The sequence below is a fragment of the Branchiostoma belcheri genome, unplaced genomic scaffold, assembly GCF_001625305.1.
Source record: "Branchiostoma belcheri isolate BF01 breed outbred unplaced genomic scaffold, Haploidv18h27 scaffold184, whole genome shotgun sequence".
Classification (NCBI taxonomy): Eukaryota; Metazoa; Chordata; class Leptocardii; order Amphioxiformes; family Branchiostomatidae; genus Branchiostoma; species Branchiostoma belcheri.
In genome coordinates, this window is record NW_017803313.1 from 306,697 (window position 1) to 319,522 (window position 12,826).

Genomic DNA, 12,826 nt, shown 5'->3' on the forward strand with positions numbered 1-12,826 from the left:
CAGTTTCCAGTCTCTTTCCAGTGTGAGTGATGACTCCAGCAGGATAGAGTTACTGTTAGATGGGAAACAGCAGAATCAGGCAGCACTGGTGCACAGGATGGCACAGGAGGTAACATATGCTCTTCCATGGTAGAGTAAAAAATGTCTATAAAACGTCTAACGGACATTAGACATGATTTAGACATTGCTGAACAAAGGCCAGTCGGGAGAACATTTAGTAGACATACATGTAGTTACTGAAAAACAACATCGAAATAGCCCAGGGTGGGCATTTTATATCCATAGTCTCTTCACACGTCAGGTAGGGACACCCCTACGAAACAGTCCTTTGTTTAGCACAATGTGTACTTATAAAGATATTAGCATCTGTACGTTAATTAATTTGGTCCCGCCCTCTAAATTGCCTTGGCTGTATGCAGTGCATTTCATATGCATGCCAGTTTTCAGAGTTTTTTCTAAAGACATTCTGACAGACACCTCATGAACAATGGAAAACACAACAACCAAGTCCTCCCCAAAAAGACCCTGTAAAGACCTGGGAAAGACATTCTTTACAAATGTTTTAAAAATGTCTGGAACTTTCGAGAATGTTAAATGTCCGTTAGACATTTTATAGACCTTTCTGGCTCTACCAGTGAATCAGGTTGTACATATAGAATACAACACGGGGTATTCCGTATCGCCCGAGGTATCGGCCCGATCGCGGGTCGGATCGCCCGCAGGCCCGGTCCGGAACCCGTTATCGAACGTTATCGCGGCCCGGGTATGATATAAAGACTAGTATAGAAGAGCTAGGAAACTAGAATAGAATAAATAATTATTATATATAATATATATATATATATAATATATATTATAAAAAATATTTATCTAAAATACTCAGGACTACATTGTGTAATACAGGCAGGTCTAAATCCCAGACCAGCAATGAATATATACTATATATTTATTGTAAGTCAAAAAACAGTTATTCAAGCAACTGGACATGATTTTGGAAACGATCAGACATTTCAGGTAACATTCATTACCTTTTGTCAGTGACACTTGAGACCTTCACCGACCTATATACTGTATTTATTAATTGTTTGGAACTTCCCACAGGAAGAGTTTCAGAAGAAGGCATTTGAAGCTTTGCAGCTGGAGAAGGACACCAAACACAGCAGGATCACTGGTCAGGTCAGTTAGAGCTGTCCTAGCATTGTTTCTGGATGGTTTTGAGTTAAAACATTTTAATTTAGATTTAACAAGAAATTTGATGTGAATTATTCCAGCAGTTGATCCTATGTGATCTTCCATCAATATCCTGAAGAGTAGGAGAGCTGTTGTAGATAATCTTCATCCCCCTTTACTGTACTGCTACAGGGTGATTGTAAAAGATAATGTACCTAGGCTTGTACCTGTACCAGTGAAGAAAAAGTGTTTCAAGCCCTGCTATGTCAAACTATAACTGTTGAGTTTAACCTAGTAACTTCCAAATGCGGCAAGTCCATGAAAACCCATCATACACCACTTGTAATTATACCATTTTCTCAATTATGAAGATGAGTTCCTTATCTGCATACATTGTAATTGTTATCTTCATTGAGCTATTTCTAACATTAAACTGTTACAGTGCTGTCTTCCTTCCTTCATTAGCTATAATAATTCCTAATACATGTAGAACATTGTATGGTGATTTGACTTCAAATGGTACACACATGTCTTCAGTCAGAACCACTGAGCTACATGTGTAGCACATGACATCTGAAAAATAATTCAGAAATAAAAATAAATTTTCTTGAAGTGATGTGGTTACAATTATATGTATAATTATATGAATGGTGTTGTAGATTGCACTTATTGAGCAGGAGTTAGTTCAGCTGACTGTGGTAGAGATGGAGAAGAGGGCACTGCGGATGGACATGGAACAGGTTAGTACAAACTTTTCTGTCATTGGAGATTTTAATGTATTTCGGGATATGGGTTACATGCTTGGATAACAGCATCTCTTCTGCCTGAGTCGGAAATGTCATGGTTGACCTAATCTCGACTCACTGAGATTGAGGACTACATTTTGTAACTGACCCAATAAGAGAAGCAGGGGTTATGACTTAAAGGCTGATCAGGAATATTCCCTGGCTGGAATGGTTTGATCCAGTCACACTGGGAACAATTCTTCTTTTTTCGATAAATGTGGCGGGTGCTCAAGGTGAGGCTCTCCTCACGTGGATTCTCACCAGGATTTTTTCACAGTGTAGGGGTCAGGTACAGAAGGGCAACTTTCACGGTGCAAGTCCTGCAATGAGACGAAAAATTTTGAAACTCATTACCCCCTGGGACACTATTTCTTGCGTATCCAGGGACAGATTTTGTGAAGTTAAGGTTTTGCCTTAAGTTTGCTATAGCTTCATTCTTAGGTTATATTTTCATTTTTTTGCATGATTTATGAAGGTTCTTTAAAAAAAAAACACCCTTACATGTATGCTGGTTGAAAGGCAGTATAGGGGGTCTATGCTCAAATAGCCTAGTGAGAACTAGTATGAATTACAAAATTAATGTATTATTTACACGTCAAAGAGAACAGGGCAAGCTGGTTCAGAATCTGGCACCATGGCTTTTGAAGAACGTTCTTTGGAGAAGCAAACACAGCAAGCATTAATAATTTGCCTTTGTATGCAGTCATGATGTTTTTTATCATTGATATATGCAACGTCAATGTCATGTGACTGTACAGAGTATTTGTGTGTTACTTGCAGGAGGTGCTGTGCCAGAAGCGGACAGCTCTGACAGCCTTACTGGTACAGCTGTTAGAGGAGAAACAGAACAGAGAACAGGAGCTGAAGAAAAGGCTGGTGAGCAATCTGCCATCATTACCTTGACCTGAAATAAAGTATGCACCCTGACTTTGGCCTGAGACACTTTTTGTATTTTGAAAAGTTTAAAAATTGCGTTCTTTATTCAGAAATTACCGTAACAAACTTTTGATATGATTTCCCACGATGTAAGATGTCCCAAGCTCAGCTGGTAGCCACGTAGCGAGGAGTAAACAAGTTTAGGGAACAGGGCGGTCACATTGATAATACGGCGGCGGCGGTAAAAGGAGAGGCCGACAACCAGTCTCATTTTGCCTCTCAAAATAAGGGAAATTGCGTTATTTGAGGTTTAAAAATTTCCTGGGGAGCATGCACTTGAAGGCAGTCATGAGACGGGGCTGGTGGGAACGCTGCTTGACACTGTTTGATAATGGACTTACTCGGGATAACTCGCAACATTTTATAACTTTGGCATTTGAAATAATTGTTGTAAGATGTATTTCATTCTTTCTGCACCCTCTGGATGGCAAAAAAATGTCACATTTGGTGCATGTTCCATCTCTTGCAGATCAGTTTGTCATTTTCCTATGACAAATTCATCTGCACGCATGTGTTTATGTTTGTTAAAGTCACTGTGTTAGTGTTTGTTAAAATATGCTCCCCAGGGAAAATTGAAATCTTGACCCTTTGAAACATGTGAAATTCCTGCACTTTGAAGGGCAAATTCTGCTGGCAGTCTATTATATATTATAAGCTTAGCCATATCTTAACATGCCAATTTTTGTCTGTCAAATATGATGGGAAAAATTGCAGCAAACTTCCTTCATATGACAGAAAGACAATGGTCCAATAATCCAAAATATTCTACAGACTTCCTGAGGTAAACTTTTGACCACACAGTGTCTCTGCTTTTCTTGATACAACATAAAACTGGAAAAAACTGGGGTGGCATCGGGTGGTGTAGTGGTTAGAGCGTTCGACTGTGAACCGGGAGACTCGGGTTCGATTCGAGTCGTACCCGGGGCATGTCTGAACATGCGCCCCAACATTGTGCCCTTGGGAAAGGCACTTTACACAAATTTCCTCATTCCACCCAGGTGTGAATGGGTACCTAACTTCGGTTGGGGAAAGTCGTATTGAGGTCACCTGGCGCTGAATGGCTGCCGTATAGACCCTTGCGACAGTTCCACAAAAATTTGTGGAACAAACATGTGTATCATGTGTATTATTTGATTGTTGTGATTTGTCTTGATTATTATGTATTACCCTGCATCAATTCAGCCGTATAAAGGCTACGACTGCATGGGTACTGTTTGCACAATAAAAACCATTTACTAAAAAAAAACATTTATTAAAATAAAGTTAAACCATAATCTGCTGTTAATAAACCATAATCTGTTGTTAATAAACCATAATCTACTGTTAATAAACCATAATCTGCTGTTGTCAGCTGGAGATGGAGAAACACAGGCAGGAGGAGCAGGAGGACTATTGGCTCATCTTATATCAGAGGCTGCTGGACAGGAAACCTCAGCAACTTGTCAACAAGGTAAATAAGCCTGTCTTTCATTGGCAGACAGCCATACCATGTTTTTCATCATTTACTGCTTTTTGAACATACATTGGCAGAGAAACCTTTTGACTATCTATCATAATTATGATTTGATATCTGAACGATTATAATTACTTCTATGTTACCTTATTTCATTTGATTGTTGATGAGTTAGCTACGATTTCGTCTTGTTCACGATAAGTTTATCTATTTTCAGTTGACCTTTGTTAGTTCATCTTTAATCTTTTGTTATAATTATAATTATGTCATCTAGTCTTGTTGGGGTTATCCCCCCAGGAATCTTTGAAAACCGCCAAGGCGACATGTATTTCCTGGTTAAATAAATAAACAAACAAACTGCCAACTTGAAGCCAGTACTTAAAAGTACTGGCTTGGCAGTTTCTCTTGTAGCTGATATGTTCATATGCTCTGCAAGCCTGGTACAGAAGAACACCGTCAGCAGTACTAGTACATGTACATTAATTTTGTAGCTTGCACAAAAAGGACATTAAACAAACTTAATCAGCTCATCCTAAATGTCTATTTATGTCAGAAGGAACATCTTCTTATTATGTTCATATTAAAGGCCATAGCATAGCAGCACTGATTTTTTCCCTGTATCACAAAGCTGCTTTGGCCCCATTTATCTAACCCATTTCCTTAAATTTGTTATGTGGTGATGATTGCGTAAAAATGGCTTTTGAGCTGTGTTTTTGAGTTTGTAACCAACCTCAAGCAGCGTAATGATAATGGGAGGGGTCCTAATTCCGACCTATGTTCCATGCAAATGCACCTACCTTTGTCTGACCAAAAACCTGTGCAACATGAGCTTTATTATCAACAGATAAAGATAAGAACAATACACAGCCATGACAGCTGTGTGTTTCAGTGCCACGCCGTACACCCAAGTGCAATGGTTCACGAAACTTATGGCATATTTTTGGTCATTTTGCCGGTGGAACGTTCTATTGCAATAGGGGTGCCCTAATTCTGACCTAGTACTTAAACACAGATTGATCTGAGGAGAGATTTTAGTACATTTAATATTCACAAATTATTACTTAAACTATCTACAACTGTTTTTCTCTCCCAAACAAGTCCTCTTTTTACCATTATACAACTTGCTCCAAAGCAGCTGTTTCAAAATCAAAACTTTTTTACACGCTCGTCAACCCCCAGGAAAAGCGAAAGCGTTGAATTCAAACAGATTTTTCACTTGTCTGTTGTTGGAGCGTACGAACTGGGAAAAAACTTTGTGAGTTTGCTGTTATCAACGCATTATCAAAACTTTGTCCATTCCTGTGGGTATTTACAGGCACATACACCCATGCATAATGCCGCAAAAATGATTTTTCTAACTAGTTCGGAATTAAGGGTATGTCGGAATTAGGGCACCCCCTGTTAAGGTATGGTTTAAGACATCATGTAGTGAAGCCTTGTTGTTTTGAAAATTTGTCCTTTGGAAGAAACATAGCACTGATGGCAAGTTAATGTCTGTTTTGTGTGTTGTACGTGACCAGGAGGCTCAAGTTGACGTTGATGTGCTGAAGCTGTTGAGCAGTGTTGGGGCAGACGACTATGTTCCTGTGTTCGCCCGGCATCACATCTTCACTATGGAACAGCTGGCTCAGATGAGCAACGCTGATCTTCAACAGGTACCACTATAACACCACTGTACATATATTATGTTAATGTAGAGGTCATTTGCATAGTTAATGAGGACATGTTGAAATGAAGTATGACAAAGCTAGCCCATATTTCATGGAGGTATGAGCTCTTAGAAATCATGTTACACTCGTTCTCATTCAAATGTACAAAATGCTGTCGCCACTCTTTATGACTAGGTATGAGCCAAATCATGGACCTCATCGTTGCTTCGTTCACTTTCCCACTACACTTACTATGTTTTACGAAAAATGTACCACAAAACTAGGTTTGATTGATGACTTGAGAGAAATTATGGTCGCGGGTTGGATTTCTCCCCCTAAAAAGCGGCTGTCGCCTGAGACGAAATAGAAACTTTAAAAAGCAACCTAAAACGTAGCAATTTGATTACGGCAGTAGTTTTCTGCCTGGTGAAGTCGGGTGGCCAGGCCCTCTGACTGATCAAGTCAGATCGCTTCTGTCACTATTTTGTACGCTGTGCGAGGTGTTTCATACCTGTCGCCAAGTTCTGTAACATCCGTTACCGCTCAAGTAAGACGGTCGTGCAGTTTAGATAGAGTCACATATAAGACAAGAAATTGCCATTTTGATGACTTTTAGCAAGTTTTCTAGGCTTCTAAGAGAAGACGAAAAGAGTGTGTGCTGTCATTTGTAGCCACCTTCGCTGAACAAATTGTTTTACAGTAATGAATGTAACATCCGTTACCGTTGTTTTTACTTTCAATTTTGTTCCTTCACCTGGTATATAAAAAGTCGCCCAGTTTAAAAATGTCCGTACTTATGCCCCCTTGTTCTCAAAGGATGAAGATAAAAACTGCAGATCTTCTTGGAAAAATAAACAAAAACGTCCGTTTTGTAACATCCGTTACCGGTAACGGAAGTTACACCTGTAGCGGAANAGTTAGCTACGATTTCGTCTTGTTCACGATAGTTTATCATTTTCAGTTGACCTTTGTTAGTTCTATCTTTAATCTTTTGTTATAATTATAATTATGTCATCTAGTCTTGTTGGGGTTATCCCCCCCAGGAATCTTTGAAAACCGCCAAGGCGACATGTATTTCCTGGTTAAATAAATAAACAAACAAACTGCCAACTTGAAGCCAGTACTTAAAAGTACTGGCTTGGCAGTTTCTCTTGTAGCTGATATGTTCATATGCTCTGCAAGCCTGGTACAGAAGAACACCGTCAGCAGTACTAGTACATGTACATTAATTTTGTAGCTTGCACAAAAAGGACATTAAACAAACTTAATCAGCTCATCCTAAATGTCTATTTATGTCAGAAGGAACATCTTCTTATTATGTTCATATTAAAGGCCATAGCATAGCAGCACTGATTTTTTCCCTGTATCACAAAGCTGCTTTGGCCCCATTTATCTAACCCATTTCCTTAAATTTGTTATGTGGTGATGATTGCGTAAAAATGGCTTTTGAGCTGTGTTTTTGAGTTTGTAACCAACCTCAAGCAGCGTAATGATAATGGGAGGGGTCCTAATTCCGACCTATGTACCATGCAAATGCACCTACCTTTGTCTGACCAAAAACCTGTGCAACATGAGCTTTTATTATCAACAGATAAAGATAAGAATGATACACAGCCATGACAGCTGTGTGTTTCAGTGCCACGCCGTACACCCAAGCGCAATGGTTCACGAAACTTATGGCATGTTTTTGGTCATTTTGCCGGTGGAACGTTCTATTGCAATAGGGGTGCCCTAATTCTGACCTAGTACTTAAACACAGATTGATCTGAGGAGAGATTTTAGTACATTTAATATTCACAAATTATTACTTAAACTATCTACAACTGTTTTTCTCTCCCAAACAAGTCCTCTTTTTACCATTATACAACTTGCTCCAAAGCAGCTGTTTCAAAATCAAAACTTTTTTACACGCTCGTCAACCCCGAGGAAAAGCGAAAGCGTTGAATTCAAACAGATTTTTCACTTGTCTGTTGTTGGAGCGTACGAACTGGGAAAAAACTTTGTGAGTTTGCTGTTATCAACGCATTATCAAAACTTTGTCCATTCCTGTGGGTATTTACAGGCACATACACCCATGCATAATGCCGCAAAAATGATTTTTCTAACTAGTTCGGAATTAAGGGTATGTCGGAATTAGGGCACCCCCTGTTAAGGTATGGTTTAAGACATCATGTAGTGAAGCCTTGTTGTTTTGAAAATTTGTCCTTTGGAAGAAACATAGCACTGATGGCAAGTTAATGTCTGTTTTGTGTGTTGTACGTGACCAGGAGGCTCAAGTTGACGTTGATGTGCTGAAGCTGTTGAGCAGTGTTGGGGCAGACGACTATGTTCCTGTGTTCGCCCGGCATCACATCTTCACTATGGAACAGCTGGCTCAGATGAGCAACGCTGATCTTCAACAGGTACCACTATAACACCACTGTACATATATTATGTTAATGTAGAGGTCATTTGCATAATTAATGAGGACATGTTGAAATGAAGTATGACAAAGCTAGCCCATATTTCATGGAGGTATGAGATCTTAGAAATCATGTTAGCTAAGCATCCCCAGGTGCCACTAGGCTTTATTTTAATTTTTTTATTTTTCTTGTTCCTGATTTTGAAAACTATTGAATTTGAAGCAATTTCAAGTATTTACATGCACTCATACTGAACCTACATAAAAACACATTATACTGCAGTTTGTTATCTCAAATTGTAAAATTGTGTCAGATATATGTTTGTAATTGATAGTTATGAGGGTAGTTCAAAAAGTTCTTGGCCTCTCCCAATAAAAGGTATTAAAAAAACCATACCTTGACCAACCGTTGAATTATTGATCCATCAGATCGGCATGCATGAGTTCGGACTTCGGCAGGAGATAGTGTCAGCAGCGAAAAAATGGCAAGAGGAAGGGCAGAAAAAGGTCGCTGACAAACAGGACAGGCCGGCAGTGTCTGCACCTGCAGCTGAACCTTCAGCTGAGGTCCCTCCAGTAACACCTACAGCACCTCCAGCTGCTCCAGCTGCCCCCACTGCACCTGCCAGGGACACCCTAGCCAGGGTCATCACAGAATGTGTCGTGTGCATGGAGCAAAATGTACGTTGGTATTCCTCAGTTTTTATTCCTCTTTTCTACATACATCGAATATCAAGTATTTACAAGTGACTGAAGGATGCAAAGCAGAAGTTTCCTTCTTCTCTTTTTACATTCTAACAATGCAGTTATCTGATATAGACTACATGTACCATGTCTTCGAAATGTGTAGCCAATTCTGCCAGACAGCTACTTTATGTCTTCAAATGAGAAGGCAAAGTTAACATTGTTGCATGTAATGACTATTCTGAATGACATGCCCTCTATTTACAAAGAGGTTCTCCTTCGTAATAACATTGGCTTATATTGATTATGTAAATGAAGACCTAATTTGCATAGTTAATGGCAATACAATAATTTCATTGTCGTAACTGTCAGGAATTTCACTCAGAAGTCTACTTATGAACTTAATTAAAAATAAAATATTTCTCATCATTGTTTAAGATAAATTTGTCATTGGGTGCAAAATGTATAACATATTCAACTGATATAACTCATGCAAATGAGGATCTTATTCGCACAGTCAATGAGAAACATTAACAAGAAGCCATAGGCGACAATCCTCCGTGAAGTTTTATATATTTCAACAAAATCCCAAGCGTCAACGCCAGACCTACTGTGCAGACATTATAATTAGACCTACTGTGCAGACATTATATTTCAACAAAATCCCAAGCGTCAACGCCAGACCTACTGTGCAGACATTATAATTAGGCAACGGTTGATACAATGAGGGCGCGTCACAAGCATAAAACATACAAAGAGCTAAATCCATTACTGCTCCCAGGGCGTGTAAAGATACTGTGCTTCAAGTTCGAAGTTCATTTTAATTACACACACAATCATTGCATTCACATAAAGATCGGACTATCATGGTCGTGTCTAGTAACAAAGACAGCCCCACCGTCTTACCGTGCCTGTAGCTAATTAAGCGCGCCTGGAACAGGCCAAATTCCAGCAACAGTTGCGGTAAGCACCGCGAGTGTTACTACCGCCGGCCAGATAACCAGGATATCTGCTTAGAGTACCTCTGCTACCAGACAACTGCCTAAACCTATGGCCTATTCCACAGGATTGTAAAAGTAGGGATGCCACAGCACATGCGAAATTACACAGAAATGCGACGTACGGAAGAATGCGTTTTGGCTGCGAACATCTTCCAAAAAACTTGGCATCTCTTAAGCATGGGCAAAAACATCTGGAACCACTTATCAAAACCACCCCGTATCTGCTGGAAGTTCCACCCCCCCACTGCTATTCCAAACAACGCGTTTTTCTAAACCATTCCAATTCGCCTCGTAATTGTAGGGGTGCGTCTGCAATATTACATTGACCGCAAAAGCAGCAACGGCAAAAATACACATTCGTGCATCAACACGGGCATGCCCGCAGACGGCGTATAAAATTGCGTGCCGATTACACAAAGAGAACCCAGTGTTTTGACTGCGAACATGAAAAATCAGCCGATCACAACACTCCCTCCGGAGGTCCTGACCTCCTTCACGGAGTAATAATTATTATAATTCACCAGACTAACATCATGAAGGTATGGGGTCGTGGAACTCTAGTTACTTATTGATTAGTTACTGAAACAATACTAATGATAGCATTAGTCATTACATGTATGTTGTATGTTATATCCACCTACAAATGTCATTGAACTTCCTTCAGTTGATTGAAGTAACAGTCAGATACCTCCTTTCTATAACATGACTGTTGATGTTGTGTTTTCCAGTCCTCTGTGTTATTCCTGAACTGTGGACATGTGTGCTGCTGTGCTGGGTGTGCGGGCAGTCTGGAGCAATGTCCGCTCTGCAGAGGTGACATCATGCAGAGGGTTATCCTTGTCTCTGTAGAATAACAGGGTAACAGCAAGTTTGTCAGAATGTCAACTTTGTAAGGCCACACCAATTTGATTTGTTGTTTCTCGGATTTTTTCAGAAAAAATCAGGAGCGACAGGGCAAAACAAAAATAGACCAAGGCACCCCATGAAATGTTACAATATGAGTCATGAAGTTAACATACCAGGCTGGTTTATAATTAAAACAATAGATTTTGAACTTTTAATGAAACAAAATATATTATTGCATTCAATTTTGTTACATTGAAAAACAATTATTAACAACCAGGAAGAAAAGGTCTTTTTTCAACCGTCGGAGCCAAAACATGTCTTTCATTGAGAATTTTGCAGTTAATAACAGGGCGATCCAAGAAGTAACAAATTAACTTGGTGTGGCCTAAGATTGGTATTCCGCTGTGATTACACAGCTGCGCAGCCTTTTTTACTTTAAATTCAAGGCCAACCTCTTTGAAGTTTACTTGGCCGGCCTTAAACAGTTGTGAGATCTTGATCAGATTTTTTATTCTGTGTACATAGGTGGGATTGAGACCATCTGGTTTATACTATTATGTACATGTCAATATATTCAATTTGTTACATTTACTGGTAAATTTTTTAGTAGCTCTGAAGATGTGTGAGGGACAGATACTGTGAGATTTTTTGCACTCTGACAGTTGCTGATGCATGACTGTGTATATAGAGTCAGTCACTCACTCAATCAGTCTGGTAGCTGGAAGCCATAGGGCATGCCCATAGCCGGGGGGGGGGTGGTGGTTTGGGGGGTTCCAAGGCTCAAAGGTCCACTTTTTGGTCCACTTTTTATTTAAAGGTCCAAGATTTTTCTTTAAAAGATGGACAGATTCGTGTCACCAGCAAGGCTGGAATCATAGGATAACTGCTCACGTGTCATTGAAAAAAAGTTATCTCTGATTTTTTCTCTGAAATCCTCTCAAAACTGCAGGAAATGCCATTTCAGAAGGTTCAATTTTAAGAATTTTCCGGGGGAGCATGCCCCAGACCCCCTTAGGAACCTCGCGCCTTTGGCACTCCCTGGTCCCTCAAGCAGTTGGAAGAACTCCCCCATTCAAAATCCTGGCTACAGGCATGTATGGGCTGTCTGACAATCCACAGAATATTATTATGATGGTGTAAAATGTCAAAGTGTAAGTGGAGCTTCATGCATGCACAATTATGTATGGAGTAATTAGTATATAGAAGTGTGTAGATAAATGCAGTCATGTAGTCCTGGCCATTTCTGGATACTTCAGTTTGAATGTAGACTGAGGGCTTCTGCGATTTGCCTTTAATTTTTGTCTGATATGAAAAAAAATTCAGGTTCTGAATCAAGTTCAAAATGCCCCTATTGTAACGTTTGGGGCTATCACAGGATGCCCAGGTAATAGGGTGTTTTTCCTGTCCCTGACCTTCATATTTCTGAAGAAAAAATCCAAGAACCAACAAATTAGCTTGATGTGGCCGAATGAGAAATTTACCATCATGGATGATGATACTGAAAAGAACTTCCTAGTCGATCATTGTATACATACAGGAGTATATACAAGTGTTATGTATGACATAATTATGTTATCTTTAATACTGCACTTTTGGATGCAATTATTTAGAATAAATTCTGAAGTGTACCAGAAATTTGTCAGTTTTGTTCAGCATCACATAATAAACAAAATTGACAAAGCCACATTTGATATTGTTTTTCTGTCCTCTATCAGGGAAGAGTTTGCCTTCCTGTTTCTGCATGAAGTGCTACAGATGTGAAATCTTGGTACAAGTTATAAACTACATGTGTAGAACCTGAAGCTAGAGCAGAGCAATCTTTTACATCTGATCAACACACATAAAACTAGAGTTCCACGATCTCATACCTTCGCCAAAAAATGATGTTAAGCTTTATGACT

The 12,826-nt window shown here is 39.5% G+C and overlaps 1 protein-coding gene across 1 annotated transcript; it reads left to right on the top strand.

Moving 5' to 3' along the window:
• The first annotated feature begins 24 nt into the window (after window positions 1–24).
• On the top strand, window positions 25–12,609 carry LOC109467621 (E3 ubiquitin-protein ligase LRSAM1-like). The gene is made up of 8 exons (XM_019765638.1): window positions 25–109; window positions 1,102–1,176; window positions 1,830–1,910; window positions 2,736–2,831; window positions 4,243–4,341; window positions 5,865–5,999; window positions 8,824–9,075; window positions 10,808–12,609. The coding sequence occupies exons 1-8, from the start codon at window positions 98–100 to the stop codon at window positions 10,931–10,933; spliced, it is 876 nt and encodes a 291-aa protein (XP_019621197.1). The 5' UTR covers window positions 25–97; the 3' UTR covers window positions 10,934–12,609.
• Window positions 12,610–12,826: the final 217 nt, after the last annotated feature.